Source organism: Pongo abelii, chromosome 2 (genome assembly GCF_028885655.2).
Source record: "Pongo abelii isolate AG06213 chromosome 2, NHGRI_mPonAbe1-v2.0_pri, whole genome shotgun sequence".
NCBI classification, from domain to species: Eukaryota; Metazoa; Chordata; class Mammalia; order Primates; family Hominidae; genus Pongo; species Pongo abelii.
In genome coordinates, this window is record NC_085928.1 from 77678959 (window position 1) to 77700159 (window position 21201).

Genomic DNA, 21201 nt, shown 5'->3' on the forward strand with positions numbered 1-21201 from the left:
TAAGCGAAAAACATACAATTTTATTTAACATAAATATTCCATGACATGAAAGCCTTCAGAAAAAAAAAAATCCTAAAAAACAGGAAAACCTGTGTGTTTTTAATGCTAGTTTTGATGAAGAGTAGACAGTCCTGCAGAAGTATGATTGTAAAAAGGGGGTATGATCTAATGTTAAGAAACTGGTGGGAAGTTAGCAATGCCTTTTGTTCCAATTCTTCTTCGTTTCTCTGTGTCTTTGAGGAGGAAAAGGGTGTTTCTTTCCTCTGGATATAGAAATGATACCTTTGGAATAAAGGTTTTATGACCTGCTTCAGAGAAGAAGAGTGAGGGGAAGGTGAGAATGATCTTCCTGCTTATGCTATTTTCTCAAATGCCAAAGTGCCATATTATGAGGTTGTGTCCTGAACCCCATCACAGTCATCTAGGAAAACAAGTGAATGATCTTTTCCTATGGAATATAGCCAATTTCCAAACTGTGTTTTTTAGGGTTTATGCCAGCTTTGCTATGATTCCCCCCTTTATACCAAAATCATATTAAAAATATTTTGGTGGGAGTGGTTAATTTTTTAAAAAATGACATTTTACAGAATTAATTCAAAGAGGTTGGGTGCAGAAACTCATGCCTGTAATCCCAGCACTTTGGGTGGCCATGGTGGGCAGATAGCTTGAGGCCAGGAGTTTGAGACCAGCCTGGGCAACATGGCAAAAATCTGCCTCTACTAAAAATACAGAATTAATTCAAATGTCATTGACTTCTTCAGGCGCATCTTCAAACATCCCATGGGGAGAATGTGACAAATGTCTACCAAAGTAGAAAAGAAATATGAACTTAGGTAATCCTCTACCATGTTAAAGATGTGATGTGATGGATCAGATATCAAATCAATCAAAGGTTTTGAACCAACTCTGTTAACTTTTAAATTATTTAGCCATTTCCTGCACACCTGAAACTTGAAAGACAGCAGTCAAAGAGTACATTTCATTTGCCTAGATTTTCTGTGATCATTTTTTTCTAGAGGAATTTGTAGAGACTGCTCCTTGTTTTCAATATTAGGGTAAGAAAAAAGTGAAAAAACCAAAAAACAATAATAAAACCCTTCAAAACTTTTCTTTCTTTAGGCCTGTCTCAAGACACCAATATTCTCCTTGCCAGCACTCTAATATAGTTTTTGATAATTTGCTTGCAGGGCACGATCTTTAGACTTCCATGTTCCCTATGGTTTTCAAAGCATAGGATATACCATACTTAGTTTGCCAGCTCTTTTTAATTTTGGAATCAATCACTGAAATAACTGCTGTCATCATTACATGCTCCTAATTAAGCTCAGTAATTGTTTTTCAACACAAATTCAAAGTTGTTGGCTTAGCTGCAGCAAATGAATTTTTCACAGTATCCCCATAATCATTCTGATCACTGTGGTACAATGATTATTAAACTGCACATATAGATCAGGGGTTCAACTCCTGGTGTGGGCTTTGTCCTAATTAATATGTCTAAATCGATGGAGACACAGTATTAATGAATTCAAATGATTGTCATGCACATGTTTCTGGTAGAATTACATACTGACAAGTGTCTTCCTATGATGCAACCTAGGAAATGTGTTTTAAATGATTACTTTTAGCATCTGAATTAATATCATATTAGTTCCAGAAAACATAATGGATGTGAACTAAAATATTGACCCTTTGTTGGGAAACATCCTTCACTTTTAAGTAGTTCAGTCCTGTGTCAAGAATAATGGCTGGGCTAGGTGCGGCGGTTCACGCCTGTAATCCCAGCACTTTGGGAGGCCGAGGCAGGCTGATTACCTGAGGTCAGGAGTTCGAGACCAGCCTGGCCAGCATGGTGAAACCCAGTCTCTATTAAAAAAATACAAAAATTATCCGGGCATGGTGGCACAGGCCTGTAATCCCAGCTACTCGGGGGGCTGAGGCAGGAGAATTGCTGAGTCTGGGAGACAGGGGTTGCAGTGAGTCAAAACTGCATCATTGCACTCCAACCTGGCTGACAGAGCAAGACTCTGTCTTAAAAACAAAAACAAAACCAAAAAAGAATAATGATTGTGGTCTGTGTTTGTTGGCTGTCCTTCCGTAATATGTGTGTGTTTGTGTGTGTGTGTGCGTGTGTGCATGCTTGTGCCTGTTGGTGTTTTTCAGAATTAGGCTTTGCTTTAGAATTATATGGTATATTTGTTGAAAGTATGTGTTTCTTTTTTTTAATTTATTTTTAATTGACAAATAATGATTGCACATATTTATAGGGAGTAATGTGATGTTTTCATACACATATGCATTTTGTAATGATCAAATCAGAGTAATTAGCATATTCATTACCTCAAAAATCTATCATTTGTCTGTGGTGAGAGCATTCAAAATCTTCTCTTCCAGCTATTTTGAAATATACAATACTTTATCATTAAGTGTAGTCCCTCTACTGTGCAAATGAATCCCAGAACTTATTCCTCCTGTCTAAAGATCACTTTGCACCCTTTGACCCAGGTGTCCCCTTTCCCTTCCTGCCCCTCCCTGACTCAGCCTCCGGTAACCTCCATTCTACACTCTACTTCTATGAGTTGATTCTATGAAATCAACTTTTTTTAGATTCCGTATATGAGTGAGATCAGGTGATATTTGTCTCTCTCTGCCTGGCTTATTTCTGAGCCCGTCCCCAGACCTCTGACAGAGAACACCAAAATCTAAATTTTAAGTCTCTCTGGGTGATTGTGATGTACACTGAATTTGAGTCTGTTACCCCTTGTGGAAAGAATCCTAGTCCTAGCTTTAACATTCCCTTGCTGCGTATACTTGAACAAGCCCTCTGATTTCTCCAGAAGTCATTTCACAAATTATACAATGTGTGCAATAATGTATATTCTGCTTATCTCACAGGATTATTAAAAGGATAAAGTTGGGGGAAATGAATAAAAAGAACACAAGGGCAGAGTGACTACTATTATAGTTTTTTCTTAGAGGCCTAGAGCTTCTCTGGACTTAAGGTTGTGTTCATGACTAGGGTAGAGTAGACTAAATTACAGAAAGGAGTCTCCTCTGGTGACCAGGTAGAGAGAAGATTGTCAGAAATCCTTTTTTCTGATAGAGAGTATATCCTATTTAGAAATAATTTATGTGCATGTTATTTCATTTTTCCAAATCAAATATGTATTCTGAGGTAGAACTAAGTTAATTGCTACATGATCTTCCTAGACTTTCCAGGTATAAGCAATCCTTCAAAAGCACCATCTTTGGGTAGCCCATTTCTCTTCCCTTTGCAGGGCTTCAGGGCTGGACTTCATATTCTCATGTGTTACGTGATCTTTGAAAGAATAAAGGGTAATCTTTTTTCATGGGAAAGCTTAAGCTATTTCAAAAAGTTTGCTTTTAATATTGCTTATTTTCCCTGAGATTTCATTTGCTGTATGGAATTTACTAAAAGAAAGAAAACACATCTTAAAATCAAACCCAGCCTCATTTTATGAATTAAGGAAGATGATGCCAGGAGAGAAAAATGATTATTCCAAAGTCACCAATGGATTGATAGAGCTGTGACTAGAAATGATAACTTTAAGTCAAGGATTCTTTTATGTTGCTTTACACTATACCCAAGTAACCTCAAATAATGTTAGAATCTGTGAATTGTAAAGGCTTTCCTTCTAAGACACACATGCACACACAATCTAAGGTGAATATAGTTGTGAGGCTTTTTAAAAAATAAAATTTAAGTTAGAAAGGGTCATATTAAAACTACCTATATTTAAGTTAGAGAGGGTCATATTAAAACTATAATATAAAAATATTAAAACTAAAATTTTACATTTTGTTAGTAATGCACATTATCTGAAATACCTCCGTCCTTTGCTTTATTATCAATAAAGTTGGGCCTGAGTCTGACATTTAAGCATTAAAAACTTAATTCTTTTCTCACTCTCTTTCCATAGTTTCTTGTCTATGAGTAACGGAACAACAGACTGGGGCCTGCTGGAGGATGGAGGATGGGAGGAGAGAGAGGATCAGGAAAAACAGCTAATAAGCACCAGGGTTAGTGCCTGGATGAATGAAATAATTTGTACAACAAACCACCATGTCACAGGTTTATCTATATAACAAACCTGCATATGTATCCCTGAACTTAAAAGTTAAAAAAAAAAAGAAATGAGCCAAACCAGATTATGGGGGCTGGAAATAAGCACATAAATTACTTGTCTTTAGCCTTTTAGCTTACAAGTATCTTAGAAATAAAAGCCATTTAACAACATTGAAAACTGTCGTCTTCATTCTGTGTATTTTTTCACAGATAAAGCTAATTCGCAAATTATCTTGTGAACCTATTTTATATCTTTCTACCTGTTAAAAGCCAATAGATATTTTTATATAAATTGTAATTTATTTATTTATGTGTCTATCTTATATTCTGCAAACTTTCAAAAAATGTTATAGGAATTCTTATATTCTTTCTCTACTAACCCCTAGGATCAACGTAATTAGCTCTCAAACATAAAATTACTACTTTAAGTATTAGGTGATCTCAATAAACATATTAATCAAATTTTCATATATTTAACCATCTATTAAACTAATAGGACAGCTCATCATTTAAGAAAAACTAACAGATCTTCAAACTCTGAATTGAGTGTCCCAAATTTGTAAAGTGAAGGATCTTCCTCTAACAGATGAATTTCATTGGTTTGGGTATGATAAAGACAAGGAAGCTTTAGTATGTGGAATGAGAAGGCATGGTTTTTCAGCTCCTTTGTTGTAAAAAGAAGATGCTGAAGTTAGCTCAAAAAAATTCAAGGTAAGGTAGAATTGCCTTTAGCTTTGAAGTCATTTAGCTAATTAAGTGCATTTAAGTCATTTAACTAATTAATCTAGACAATTTTAGGATCTAAATAATTATGCACATCAATAGTGTATTTTTACTGCAAAATAAAATTAGGCTAAACCAGCTTATTTTGCCAAAATGAACTGAAATTGTTACTTTTTGTGTGTGTCATATCAACTTCACAACTATAAAACAAGACTAAAAAAATGCTTTTAAAACCCAAAGCTACAAAAGTTTAATATGTATTTTCTTTTCCTGTATTAACACTACATATGAAGTTTCTACTAACTAAATATCTTTATTATTTAGCTATGTATATTTACGTATGCATATATTTTTAAATTTGTAAATTCCACCCCACAATATGAATCAAATTCTGCCTTTGCTGCAACTTTATAAATAAGAACAAAAACTTACTGACCCTTTCTCCCTATAATTCCACAAATAATATGTGAGAAACAAATGTAGGTTTTTTTTTTCTTATTTGCCCAGAATAAAATTTCGCTTTCTGCCTTAGAGTGTATATAGCTGTCTTCAACATATATTTCTAAAATCAGTATTTTTGGGTGATGTGACCCACCAGTGAAGTCACATAATTTTATCTGATGAAATAAACCTAGATATCCATCTTGATTCATTCTTTATAGAACATTTTCATAATCATTGCATATGCAGCAACTGAGCCTGCAGTTCCACATTGAGGTAGGGGTGGGAAATGCAGAATGAGCTTACATTTTAGTCTTTCAAATTGAGGAAACAAATCTTTTTTTCCTTTCTCTTTATTTTTTTCCTTCCTTTTATCTTTCTTTTCTTCCTGGCTTCCTGTGTTACTTGCTTCCTGTCTTTCTCTCTTCTCTCTCCCCTTTCTTCTCTCTCTCTCTTTCTTAATCCTGACCACAATATGGCAATGCATGGCAGCAATCTCAAGAATAAATGTTCTAAGCAGACCTAATCAATAAGACAGAGACATAATTATGGTTATCTGGAGCTGGTGGGTAGGGGGTTAATTATTGCCTGGAAAGTGGCATGAGGGAACACCCTGGGGTACTGGAAATGCCTGTATCCTTATTTGAGTGATTGTCACATGGCTGCATACCCATAGAGAAATTCCTTGAGATGTACACTACAAATTAGGACATTTTATAAAACACTTTATTTTGTGTATGTTTTGGTTCCGTGATGAAGAACAAAATAGTGTGGTGCCCAGAGGTAGGATTTTACCTATAATGAGGTGAAGGGTAACCGTTAGCAGCACAATTCAGGATGACCTCAGATTTTGATAAATCCAAAGGAAAAATGATGTCATGTGGCTCCTGAGTAAAGATAGGACGGCTTAAAAGACCATCACCTGGGAAAAGAAAAGAATAAATCACATGAAAAAAAATGTGGCCCTGTTTTGAATGCAAGTCTATATTACATATCAATTCAACATACATATTTAAAATTATTTTATTTTAAAACAATCTCAAATTCACAAAAAATATTATAAAAATGGACAAAGAATTTTTTTCTTTTGTAAACCAATCCCCTATTACCCAAATAAATTAGTTTATATTTCCAACAAACAAAGAGCATAACACCCCCAAAACCAACAATATCAAGAAATTAACATTGATTCAGCACTAAGCAGCTAATCTTCAGGTCCCATTTCCCATTTTTTCTAATAAAATTCTTTTTTTTGTTGTTTCATTTTTGTTGTAGAGACAGTGTCTCACTCTGTCACCCAAGCTAGAGTGCAGTAGTGTGATCATAGCTCACTGCAGCCTCTAACTCCTGGGCTCAAGTGATCCTCCCATCTCAGCCTCCCAAGTAGTTAGAACTACAGGTGCCTGCCACCATGCCTGGCTATATGGAGTCACCTTCTGTTGCTCAAGCTGGTCTCAAACTCCTGACCTCAAGCCATTCTCCCACCTCAGCCTCCCAAAGTGCTGGGTTTACAGGATTAAGCCACTGTGTCTGGCCCCCAGTAAAATCTTTTACACCAAAAGAATCCAGTTGATAATTTTTTTTCTTTTTTCTTTTTTTCTTTCTTTCTTTTTTCTTTTTCTTTTCTTTTCTTTTTTTTTTTTTTTTGAGACAGATTGTGATTTTGTTGCACAGGCTGAATTGCAGTGACACAATCACAGCTCACTGCAGCCTCAACCTCCTGGGCTCAGGTGAACTTCCCACCTAGCCGTCCTGGGTTAATTTTTGCCACCATGCCAGGTTAATTTTTGTTTTCTTGTAGAGATGGTGTTTCACCATGTTGCCAGGCTAGTCTTAAAATTCTGGGCTCAAGCATTCCATTCACCTCGGCCTCCCAATGTGCTGGGATTACAGGCACGATTCACCATGCATGGCCTCTCTTAATTATGTCTCTTTAGTCTATTTCAATCTGAAACAATTCCCCAGTCTTTCCTTGATTTCCCTGACTTTAACACCTTAGATCACAAGGCAGTTATTTGGTAAAGTTTCACCTAATTTGGGCTTGTCTGAATAGTCAGGTATCAATGGCAAGTCACAGACTCTTCCCTGTAGGGGTAGGAGCTATATGCCAAGGGCACATATAATAAAAGGGTCTATAAAGATGTTTAAAAATAATAATAAAAGCAGTAAAAATTGGCTTTAAAAATCACTATAAAAAAGGCTTCTCCTAGCCAGCAAGTACACTGATCCCATTGTCTTGCCCTCTTTCCCTCTATCCCCTCCTCCTTCACTGGATACACCATTGGAGGTAATAAAACACTTTCATTACAATTCGATTCAGGATGCTGTGCTCTTTATGTTGCATTCTGTCAGGTAGACGGTTAAGACTTCTATTTGTCCCATTGCTCTTGAAGTTAAATAATCATTTGACTAAGGTGGTACCTGTCAGACTTCTCCAGTATAAAAGTAAGTATCTTTTTTTCTTTATAATTAGTGTTTTGTGGCTAGGTACTTTAGACAATGCAAATATGCCTCGTTGGACATTTAAACTTTTTATTCTTATATTTCTATTAGGATGATCTGTTTTATCGGTGTGAATCCAAGCTTTCTTATTTTGGTAAATGAGTTATAATACATTTGCTATTTATTCGATGCTTTCAAATGGCTTGCCCTTTGGCATGTCCTTACCCTTCTTTGAATTCTTCCTTTCTGATACAAGAAAGAGTTCCAGGATCATCTTGTATTTCACCTGCTCTGCCAGCAAAGTAGCCATTTTTGTTGTTGTTGTTGTTAAAAACAAAAACAAAACAAAACAAAAAAACCTGGCTTCCTTTATTAGAGATTGGTATTTAGAAACCATCATGAGGATGCTCAGTGTACTCATTTTTTTTAGGTGCTCTTGCCCAGAGCCTCTCAGCAGATTTGTGTGTGTGCGTAGATTTTATATGTGTGTGTTGTGTTCATTTATGGTGATTTACAGTTGTCCTCTGTTTATATTTGCAACTCCCATTTAGACTGTGAGAACCCTGGTGCCCATTATCTTTGACATATTTATGCATTTGCTCAATTCTCCTGTATGTGATTAGTCTCCTATTACTGTCAGTATCCTCTTCCCTCTGCTCAGGTCCTGATGTCCACTCCCAGTTTTACTCCTATACCTGCCCTGACACCACTGGCTGGGTGATTCCTCCCTCCTCATCTCACTCAGATTCTGACCCTGTTTAGGGTCTGCCTCCAGTGTGGATGTCCTCCTTCACCCCACTCGGGCTCTGACACTTGGTACACAGACATATTCCTACATGGATAGCTTTCTCGCTTTCTCACATCTTTCAGATCACACGGGAGCTCTCTTTCCCCTAGAAACCACCCTCCTTCTCCTCGGCTCCAACACCAGACTCCAGGCTTCTGCCTTCAACACCCTCCCCTAACAATGGAACCTTCTTCCCCTTCCTCAGGCTCTGATACCCTCTGCCAGGCCACCCCACCACAGGCATGGCCTTCTCACCTTACTTGGGCTCTGCCACTCACACCAAGTCACCACTGTCCTAACCCCTGCCCTGCATCGATGCCTCTCTCGCCCCTCTCAGGTTCCAGCACCTCAGGCTGGGCTGCTGTGGCCCTGCTCTTCCACATGCACATGGATGCCTACCTCACTCAGCTCCAATTCATGGCATTTGGACTAAATTGCTATGAAAGAAAGGGAAGGGGAAGAGGATGAGGAAGAGCTTAGTACTCATGTGTAAGGTGAAATTCTGTGGTTTTTATTTTTTAATGTCTTGAAAGAAACCAAAATATTTCCTCCCCAAATATTGAGGATTGTTGAGTTAAAGGCACTGAAAAGGCAGGAGAACACCCGGCCTCAGCCTCTGTTTGCTTGATGGCAGAACATCCATGCATCCTTACTGGAGACAGCACTTGCTATCAGCCCAGAGAAGGCACCAGCAGGCACCAGAGGAATCTGAGAACAGATTTCACTATCCTCTCACATTTTCCCACCTTTTAAAGGACTAAAACTGTTCTTTCCTTTGCCTTGTTACTATGTAGAATTTATGGCTTTTTGATAAAATATTACTGAAACATCACCCCAAGCCGCTGCCTTGAGAAAAATACTTTTGAATTGATGTCTCTCGGCATGATGGGTCCATCATGTGTTAATAAATTTCTACTTTTCTTTTGTTAATTTGATTTTTGTTTGTAGGAGGGTGTCTCAACTAAAAACCTAGAACAGGAAAAAAAAGAAATCATGTTTTCTCCCCTACAGTGCAATGCACAACATCAAGCGTAAACCTGATCATGTTAGGACTTAATTTGAAGTCCAGTCTGTAACTCCCATAATTGTACTTGAGTGATGTGTGAGGTTGCTTCTCCTATGTTAACCCATAGTCATTTCCTTCTATATCAACCACAGCACTAGAGAACCTCAAAGCTGGAAGATCTTTTACAGACCACTCAGGTCAGACTTCTTGGTTGGAAAGACAATAGGGCTACTGGTTAAGAACGTGTGCTCTGGAATCAAACGGGCCTCAGGGGATTTAAGCAATCTTCTGTGTCCTTGTTATTAAAATAGATGCAATGTTTGTATCAGATGGTTGTTTTGAGATTTAATAATTTATTGTTTATAAAATATGTCACATTGTGCCTCATAATGAGTAGATATATAGTCATCAAATTATGACAATCATCATCATCATCATCATCATCATCCATCATCATTATTACAGAGAAGGAAATTGAAATCTAGGAAGTTGAATCATCTTTTCCAAATTTACCATCTGTCTTAAGAGAGAGCAACAAATTAAACTTTAGCTTCCTGATTCCCTCTCCATTGTTTTCACCATCCACTCAGATCTGCTTCCATCGCATTAGTCTTCTAAAATATTTGCAATTGGGTAAACTAAGTTCTTTTATTAACTTCATCTTAAAATTGTAATTTCGGCACCTTTCATCAGTGACCTAGAAGTGTAGATAGATAGAAGTTTTAATTCTAGCCTAGTCAATTACTGGCTCCCCAATGCTGGACAATTTACTTCACCACTCTTGTTCTCTGATTTCTCAGCTGTTAAAGGAGGATGCTATGTCGTATATCTTAGTGTTCCTGTAAATGATGATTGAGCAAGTGGATTGAAGATGTTTTACTGACTTTTCTTACATCAGTGCCTAATGAAATGTGTGAGATATTGTAAGTACAAATAACAAACAAACAGAAATTAACAATGCCTGAAAAGAAAAGGAAGATTTCCTGACAAAATTACTTAAAGAAAAAAACCAAAAACAACTGTGGAGTAAAAACAGTCTGGTCAGGCTCAGAGAAGGGAAGGAGTTCTTGATTTCCTAATGTTGTCCTCACACCCTGTAGGATTTACTGGTGAAATGACAGCATTCTGAGAATTCTCATTATAACTTCTAAATCTGGAGATAAGTAGATTTGTATGTACACAGATGGAAAGGTCTTATCTTTTTCTTTTACCTCTTTCTGGCTGAAGAGCAATGAAAAAGGCTTCTAGGAAAAAAAAAAAAAGTAAAGTAGGGAAATATGGATAGTAAAGCTGACTCTATTTAACCAATTAATAATGTCATGCCCATGCACTCAGGGGTGAAGCCTCTGAAGCCCATTAGAAAAGTGCTACATCTTCCAATGAAGTATACTGATGTCTCTTCCAACAATAATCTTGCTACAATTCATTAAAAAAGAAATCTTAGTATAGAGAGAAGCACCCAGGTATCCTAAAAAGGCTGAACTTCCCTTGGCCCCATCATTCTCTCAGGCTACAAAACGTGGGTACTCGCCATAAATCCTGTCTCCAAACTGGAGCTAAGAAGGAGAAAAAAAAACTGTTCCCAGATATAATAAAAAGAAAGTTCAAAAAATATATTTCCCCATTAAGTAAAAAGTGAATTTTCTGTACACAGTTTCTCAAGCGTGAACAATATGAAAAGAAATGGAATAGTAACTATGCAAATATATTGCAGCAATAAAAGAGCAAAACATGGCATGACCAAGACAGGGAAAATACTCAATCTAGAAGAAAACATAACTCAAGAAAACCTAGGGAATTCCTCAAAACAGTTTTATGCTATAGAATAAGAGCATGAGTTTTTAAAAATAATATAACAATGTCAATATGAAAAAAATACACAGACAATAGAACCAGATAAATTTGGAGACCATGAACCTAAGGATACAAATTGTAACCCAGGCAACATCAATAAATAACAAATAAATCAATTGGAATAGGCAAGCAACAAAACAGATACCCACTGAAAGTCACATTACTGCTATAATGTTTTGAGATGATAGTAATTATCTCACATAATGTGAAAAAAGCACAGATAATAAAACAATGAGGAGAAGGTAATTGATTAGAAACATAGATAAAGATGATTCAACATTAAGATCCTTGATGTCACTGAGTTACAGAATCAAACACATGTCTCAGTAAATACCATTAAGAAAAGTTACTATAAATGGAAAGAACATGTTCCAGAAATATTTGAAAGAGTGAGTACTCAATACCAAAGCATTTGCTGGTTAAGTGACTAATATTTGAAGAACATCAAGAGGAAGCTTCTTTAAGAAGACTGGACAGAAATAGTAAGCTAAGTAAAAGAGTGAAAGGATGGGCACAGGGGCTCATGCCTATAATCCCTGCACTTTGAGAGATCAAGACAGAAGGATCACTTGAGGCTAAGAGTTTGAGACTGAGCCTGGGTACTATAGGGAGATCCTGTCTCTACTAAAAGCAAAAAGAAAAGAAAAATTAGCAGTGGTGGGTGCTTGTAGTCCCAGCTACTTGGGAGATGAAGTGGGAGAATCACTTGAGCCCAGTGATTTGAGGCTGCAGTGAACTATGATCACACTGCTGTACTATGGCCTGGGTAACAGAGCAAGACCTCATCACACACACATACACACACAGAGTAAAAAAGAAAACTCAGCATAAGCTGGGATTTTAAACAGTACCATTTTATACCAGAAGACAATGAAGAAAAGTCTGTAAATATTCTGAATGAAAGGATGACTTTAGTATTATCACCAATATATCTTTCAAATATAATGGCATCTGAGCTGGGCACGGTGGCTCACACATGTAATCCGAGCACTTTGGGAGGTGGAGGTGGGTGGATCACCTGAGGTTAGGAGTTTTAGACCAGCCTGGCCAACATAGTGAAACCCCATGTCTACTAAAAATATAAAAAATTAGCTGGGCGTGGTGGTGGGCGCCTGTAATCCCAGCTACTAGGGAGGCTGAGGCAGGAGAATCGCTTGAACCCAGGAGGCAGAGGTTGCAGTGAGCTGAGATCACTCCATTGCACTCCAGCCTGGGCAACAAAAGCAAAAAAAAAAAAAAAAAAAAAAAAAAGACATCCAACAAACACATTTGAACAATTTGAACATTAAAAAAACTAATATAAAAAAGCTAATATGAAAAATAACAGATGATTATTCTTAAACAGATCACTTAACAATGAAATCCATTCAATTAAATATGAATCAATATGCAGATCTTGAGAATGAAGGAGGAATAATGGGACACACACAGCATACTTTCAAACACAAACTTACACTTAAGATCTCTGCTAGTTTTAGTTATAGAACAGAATATAAATGCTACAAGCTCGATAAGATAAACAACAAAATAGAAAAATGAGAAGTGAATGAGAGAATATAATTAGCTAGTATGAGCGCTAGTATCATCCTTCATAGCAAAAAGTCTATAGATACATATGTGTACACATATATACATATAATATTATTGTATTTACAAACAAAGGTACTCTGACCTGTTTGTATCATTCATTGTATCTTTTAACCTTAGAGAAATCATTAAAAAAATTTTTTTTGTCTCAAATCATTTATTAGAAGTTCAAATTATTCATCATTTTTACTTTGTTTTATTCTATTTTCTTATACTAAAATAAAATTTAATCTTGATGTTAAAAGTAACATCTTCGGTATGATCTCATTTTTATAAAATATTTGTATTCTACGCTATTATCTATCTATACATGAATACAGTATATCTTTTCTGTATTTTTATATATAGAAAGATGGCTATAATTTTACCAAATATTAATAATTTTTATTTTTAGAGAAAGTTTTATTGGAGATAGGTTTTTTATTTTCTTGCATAATTTTTCATAGTTTGAATGATTAAAATAAAAATGCTAATGCATTTTTATGAAACATCAGATTTTTAAAAAATGAAGAAAAGAGATAGGAAATAAATATGCTGAGATGGTAACTTAATTTTTGATGGTGGGAATATGAATGACTTTTTTGCAGATCTCCATAAAATCTCTTTAAAATTTCCAACCCCCTACCTCCTACACAAAAAAAGAAAACCTGGTTGAAATAATGCATATTAAGCAACATACATTATGCCAGGCACAAAACAAGCACACAACAAATGCTAATTCATTTGCTTTCCTTTACTTTCACTCAGAGAAAAGTCTGGTTTAAACTTCATGTAGTCCAAATTGGGGGTATAACTTGGCTTAATAATATCTTATATTTGTGAGAATGATTAGTGGTTTTCAAAAAATATATACATACAGCAGTTTCCAAATTAAATCCCTGTGATGCCTTTTGTGAGATACAAATTTCTGTTCCCATTTGATAGATGAGAAACTTAAAGACATTTTTCTAACAAACTTTAGGTCATTTTGAAAGACACAGAAGTTAGATCTTGTTGAATTATCATCAGTCAGTTGATATCATTCATTTTTTTCATTTATATTTGTTATCAACTTTTTAGGAGCTTGAATTTATACCACTTGATAAGTAAAAAGTCTAGTTTCAACTAATTGTTTAATATCTTTTGGTAAATTGTTAGATTTTCCTCATACTGTAATGAAATGATTAAATAACAGCAAGTCTTTATTGTTTTGTCTATACAATCAGAAAGCAAGAACAATGTTGGTTTTCTGTATAGGAACAGCTGTAAACGTGACAATATGATATCAAAAACAAGAAATCAAAATGCATTTTCAAATACTTTTGCTTCAAGAATGTATTTGGGAATAAGAATGGTGTTGGTATTTTTGAGCGACTTTAACAATCAGTGAGTAATTGTATTGAAGACACATACTACTATATGTGTATGTGTGTACACATATATACATACGTATGTGTGTGTATATATATATACACACACACATATAAAAACTATATGTGTATACATACTACTATACATTGTAATCACCAATGATTATAATGGTACTCTCTACAAAATGTTTTATTAGAGAGGCTGGGCATGGTGGCTCACACCTATAATCCCTGCACTTTGGGAGGCCAAGACGGGCAGATTGCTTGAGCCCAGGAGTTCAAGACCTTATCTCAAAAAAAAAAAAAATGTTTTATCTGGCAGTAAGGCAAGAACTTTGGAATAGGTGGACACTGAAAAATAAATGTTTCTAGGTAACAATTAAGTGAAAATTGTACAATATTGTTGAAAATGCATATAGGGTTCTGCCCTTTCTTCCTCCATTATCTTCTATGGAATTAAAAAGTTAATTCCATGATCTGACTGCAATATTACATCTAACCTACCAGTATCTAAAGTTCATTATTATTCCCTAAATGCTGAGAACTTTTTATTCTAATGCAGTGACATTCTGGCATTTCTGAATGGCCCATGAACCATTTCATGGAGAAGTAGCTCTTAAACTGTGGAGATCCTTAAAGGCGTGTTCAATCTGCTTTAGGCCATTCCTTGGGCCATGGCTGACTGGATGAGAAGTGAATATGTTCTTCTTGGGCTGTGGTGTTTCTCTCTCCCAAGAATTTAGATATAATATTAAGAGATGCTAGTCTCTGCTGGTTGCTTGAGCAGAGATGAGGATGTTCATAACTTTTATAATATCCATCGTCCATAAAACTCATGAAGAGGTAGAGAACACCAGTCTACACAAAGGCAGAAATTGAGATAAGTAGATGATAGAGAGAGAGGGTGGGGGGAACAGAATGATGGAGAGAATGAGTAATTTAGAGGAGAGAGGCTTTATTCCCTGAATTTTTAGATCTTTGGTTTCAGTTTCTAGTGAGATCTGCCTCTAGGTTACATGAACCACTAACTGTATGGTTTCCATTTCTTACAACTAAAACAGCCTTGAGAAAGACAGCTTTAAATAAACCATAGAAAGAGACCAGTGTTTGCCTGCTTTTCCTCTCCAGAACTACAAAAGTGCAGACAACCGGGGCTTTTAGAGGAAATCACAAGGGAAACTCACATACATTAGAAAGCCTGTATCTAAAAGAACACAGAACTAAAAGTCATATTCTTTTTTGTTCTACCTGAATCACATTGTATGAGCCTGGGTAAATTTCAGGTTTCATCCAGGGATAAGACTAGAGAGCTCCAAGATCACACCCAGATATAAAGTACCTGAGATCTTTCTGTGTTAGAATTTTGTTGCTCCCAATATATTTCCCCACCGTGGCTCCTGGAACCTCCAGAATATCTTCTACTGCAGAAGTCTAATTCGCAAAAATGTTGCAAAGCCTTTGAGGATTTTCCATTTGTGTGAGTTGGGGCTATGAGCTGGGGCATTGCATATTGGTTAGGCAGCTGATGAAAAGGAGAACCTGGAGGTCAGTGGGTCAGCAGTGAGTCATATTTACACTGCATGGTAGGGCAAGGCCCCCAGGGCATGTGAGGGTCGTTGAGAAAGTATTCCCATGCCCAAAAGGAAAGTGCCATTAAAAAGCAAATAAAAAACATCATTCCAGAACAAGAAAGATACCAGGGAAGTAAGAAAACATTTTATATTTTAATACCTTTAATGGCAATTTTTTTCTGCCTTTTGAACAAGGGGCCTCACATGTACATTTTGTACTGGGGTCTGCAAATTATGTAGTTGAACCTGACTAAAACTTAAAGACATTAAATAATTAGCTCAAAATCACATCCTTATTAATAGGCCAGAGCTGGCATTCAAATCCAGGTTTGACTCCAAGTCCAGAGTGACACAAATTATACATCCACTTGAGTTCTGCATACTTTCAGTACTATAAAAGCTCTACCCTCCCTGGCTTTATTTTTCTTCTATTACCAAACTTCTACCTTAGTTTTTCAAATTCATACTCTTTAACCTGCAGAGCTTAACCTAAACTCACTTAATATCTTTCTTGGAATGCAGGTTTTATAAAGAGTTAAGCCTTTTTTTTTCTTTCCTTTTTCCTTCCCTTCCTTTCTCTTCCCTTCCCTTCCCTTCCCTTCTTCCTTCTCCCTCCCCTTACCACATGTATTTATCTTTTACCAATTTTCTTTAAACTTCCAGTCAAGTCACAAAATTTTAAAATAGAAAAAAATACTTAGAGAAATGTTTACCTAATTTACAGGGAAAAAATAAAACAGAAAAGTAATTCTAGAGAGGTCAAGTGTCCTACTTAAGAACTAGAGGCAGACCGGAGCTTTAAATCAAAACATCAAGCTCTGAACTGAGATTCCACTGCCTGTTGATGTTTATCTTTTGAAGGGTTTTATGCAGTGAAGATATGTCAGACTTACTTTATATGAGAAAGAAAAAAGGAAAAAAGTAAACTTTGTCAGCTATGTTAAAAAATAAAGATGATAAAGCTAGAATTTTAAAAATAGTTATGAAATTCTTATACTAGTCTAAGTAGAGAGATACATCTTACTAAGGTGGTGGGAGCAAGAATTGAAAGCAAAGGTAAAAGGTGATTTGCCAGTTAACTGAATGTGGGAGCACGATTAAAGGAAAAGGAAACATTAAAGATTGCTCAGAGATTTGTTGTTTTTCAAAATAGAGAAATAAAGAAAAGAGGAATGCTTGTACTAGGAAAAAATACTAATTCAGGTATAAAGATACTGATTTTGATGGGTGTTGGGGCTCACAGGTTTACCTGTCCGACCAACAGCTGGAGACACTGATGTTGCTCAGTATTAACGGCTGGGATGGGAGACTGATTTTTGAATTGTTGCCTTTTAAATTGTAATAAAAATAAATTTTCATTGTAATAATCATTTGATAATAATACTTTCAACAAATGTATTTGGAATTATTTCAAAAGTATATGTTCAGTAAAGCTTGAACATCAAGCATCAGTTAGATTCAAGCCATACTTGAAATCAGCACTCACTTCACAAGACGCAAAGCTAGACTGTGTCTATGGACTGGACACTCAGTGGCCTCTTACTCTAGGTAACACCAAAGATGTGAAGAAAAGGAGCTGCACAGTCACCTGATAGTGGCCATGCTTGTTGTTTCTTACATGCAGTAGACATTTGAGAAGACAATTCTTAAAGTGAAAGCTGCTTTTAACATAATGGAATCATTTTGGTTATTTTTATGTTACTCTAGCAGAATGAACTAATGGTATACACATGGTATAAAGTTGAAGATCTGCAGTATTTCAGTCCAGTCAGACATCTATGGTGACCTTGTGATTTGAGGTTAAGCATTAAACCTGCCTGAAATGTATATGCCATATTGGAAGTGGCATGCAGATCATAAAGTAAATTATAATAAGAAGAGTTCAATAGCATATATTTCACATTCTGTTGATCTCTTTAGGTTAAAGCCAGACCAAAATAAAATTCTACATCATCGCTTATCTAGATATTGCCAGCACACAGTGATAAATCCAACGTAAGTAAACTCAACCAACTTTTATTAGCTCTAACTCTGTGTTGAACCTTCTTTATGCACTGACAATGCAAAAATAAATAAGTGGATTACACTCAAGAAGCTGACACTCAAATAAGAATAATTTGGGAGCATAGTAAGTGCCAAGAATAAAGTTAAACTTGTACATGAATTATCTTATTTGGTCCTTTCAAGAACTCTGTGAGGCAGATTTTAGTATTTCCATTTAAAAGATGAGAAAATGAGGTGTAGAGAATGGAAATAACTTGCTCAATATCAAATAGCTAAAGGGTGGTGAGGTTCAATTTTGAATCTAGGCAAACTGACTCCAGAACTCGTACTGTAAATCACTATGATATATACTCCAGAAAGGGAAGCCAATAAGAAAACAATTAACAAACTACAATATTACAGGATAAGTATTACACCAAAAGTATAAATATAATTTTAAAGGAGCCCAGAGAAGGAAGCAATTAATTCTACCTAGAGGTTTTGGAAGAATGCCAAAAGAGGCAACATTTGAGCTATGTGTAAAAGAATGAAAATAAGAATAGCATTGAAACAGGAGTTATAGCAAGGAAGTTTTAAGAGGAAGAATAGCTTGAATAAAGATATGAAAATACCTGTCATTCAAAAGAATATAACTAGTCTGGAAGGTAGGAGAGTCATGAAATAAAAAGATGGAATGGTAGACTTAGAACAGTTTTGAAGGACCTTAAGTGATATTACAGAGATTTGAATTTGACCTGTAAACAGTTAGAAAACATGGAAGTGTTTTCAGTTTTAAGCAAGATTATGATATGTTTAGATCTGTGACTCACAGGAGGAAGGATAGGGAAAGAGAAACCACAGATCAAGGAGATTATTTATCAAACATTTGAAAACACTGAGATAATTGGGTATTGTCAGTAGGAGTAAAGAGAACAAGAATGATGTGAGAGCTTTTATGAAGTATGTAGGCACAATACCAACAAAACATTATAAATGATTTGATGTGAGGAAAGAGGCAAAGACAGCATTAGAGATTACTCTGAGTTAGCTATTAGGGATGAATGCAAGAATGCATGTATGTTGAAGTCCTTAGCTGTTAAAGGAAGAAGGAGAAGAGAAAGATAAGGAGCAGTGAGAATGAAAGAAGATGAGAAAGGAGATATAAATTTAATTTATTTTTTATTCATTTACTGAACAATCATTTATATTTGTGGGATTACTATGTGCAAGAACCATCTTACAGCCTGAAAATACAGCAATGAACAAAACAGATAACTTTGAGTCTGTGACAGCGCTTGTATTCTAATTGAGGGAGGCATAAGATAAATGAACAAATAAACAGAGGGTATATGAGATTCTCGTGAGTGCTATGGAGAAAAATAAAGGGTAAGGGAGCTAGAAATGCTGAAGTGAGGTGTTATTTTATAAAAGGCAGTGAAGGACGGCATCACTGGTCTGGTGACATCTGAACAGAGATCTAAAGAAAAGTGGATAATAAAACATGCACTGAGAAAAATTTCTAGGCAGAGGAACAGCAAGTGTCAAACCCCTGAGGCTGAAAGCATTGATATAATTTAAGCGAAAATAATGGTGGCTGGGACCAAAGTATTTGTGGTATAGATGTATAATAATTGGATTCTAGATTTCTTTTTGTATATTAAAGCAATGAGATTTGTAATATGTTGGAGAAAAATTTGGAAATATGAACGAGTATCAGGTATTCAGCCTAAGGAAATGGAGGGATAGGTTTTCCATTTTCTGGGGAGAGAAAACACTCAAGTAGAACAGTTTGCTTGTGCTGGGGGTCAGGAGGAGGACCAAGAGTTTGGTTTTATAAATGTTGAGTTTGAGGTTTTTGTTAGATATTCTACTAAAATATCTAAAGTGGCATCCAATAGATGAATCTGGAGTTCTGGAGATAATTATGAACTGAAGGTATATGCATTTGAACGTCATCGGATTGAGTGTATACAAAGCAAAACAAACAAAGACCCCAAACCCATCCTGAAGACACAGCAACAACTAAAGATCACACTGGTGAGGAGGAACCAGTAAAGGGACTGAGGAACAATAGCCAGTGTTGTAGGAGTGTCCTATGAGAGTGATGGACTAGAATCTAAAATTAAAGAAGCTGAATGGTCAGCTTTGACAAATAGGGAAGCTAGGCAAATAAGATGAGCGAAAAACATACCACTGCATTTAGCAATGTGGAAGAGGTTGCTAAGGACCTAGCAAGAGTTGCTAAGTGGAGTGTACATCCTGAATGGCGTGAGGATATGGAGTGTGTAAAGAGAGGAATTGAAGACAGTGAATTTGAAAAAAAAAATTCTAAGGAGTTTCTCATAAAAGGGTCCAGAGAAATAGGGTTGTACTACAGAAAGACATGGGGTCAATGGTGCATTTGGTTGAGATGGAATACTACATTATATTGACATGATTCTGGGCATGATGCAGTTGCATGAGAACATGATGATACAGGAGAGGAAGAAGACAATACCTTGAGTGACACCCTGGAGGTGATGGGGAGGCATTGAGTTCACAGTACAGTGGTTGACCTTAGAAAGAAAGCTTCCATCCACAGTGAGACAGATGGAGAAAATACACTGATGCATGTTGGGTGGAAAGCAAGTTAAAATTATCTTCTGTTTTTTTCTTTTATTTCCTTGGGAAATAGGAAGATCATCAGCTGAGACAGATGATAGGAGAGGAAGTATGGGAGGTTTAAGAGGGATGTATGTGTGAAATGATCTTCAGGAGAATGAGAAAGTATTTGGACTAGAGATATCTGATAGGACTTATCAGGAAAACTTGCGAAAATTTCAATATGGACATGGAAAGATTGCAGAGTACCCTGCCTAGTTCACTTTTTATAAGATTAACCCTGCCTTTCAATGATTCTTAACTACTTTACAACAATGTAAAGAGGAGAAAACTATTAAGAATGCAAATAATTTTCGGTCATTGAAATGCAAATAAACTGTGTCCAATGAAATGCAGGTGATTTTGTTTTTCTATTTTTCCCTAATGAATAAGCAAAACTTTTTGCTTGTTTGCTTTTGTAACATCTTTCTTAAAATATAATTCACATACCATCCAATGGTAAGCCTGTTCTGCATCTATTTATACATTTATTTTAGCATTCCTTATCACCTACACATGTGTGGTACTTTGGATTCTTCTTTGAATGAGTTGCAACATTTTACTGGTCCCTTCATTGATCAGTGAGTTAAACAAAATCTTTCATGTGTTCATTTACATTTCTTTGAGACTGATGATTTTGCCCTTTTAAATTTGTTAAATTTGGATTTTGTGAGGGACTTGTAGATGTAGATAGGTAGCTACAAGCAGGAGTCTGGTTGGGGAAAGAGACCGAG

At 35.9% G+C, this 21201-nt stretch overlaps 1 protein-coding gene across 6 annotated transcripts in view; it reads right to left on the bottom strand.

Annotated features, from left to right (window-relative positions):
* The window catches only part of CNTN6 (contactin 6), a 319353-nt gene that overhangs the window by 171448 nt on the left and 126704 nt on the right, over positions 1 to 21201 (bottom strand). For all 6 annotated transcript variants that reach the window (XM_024243955.3, XM_024243951.3, NM_001131086.1 and 3 more), the window contains 1 exon segment: positions 6044 to 6170. In XM_024243955.3, the coding sequence (XP_024099723.1) occupies positions 6044 to 6170 (127 nt within the window).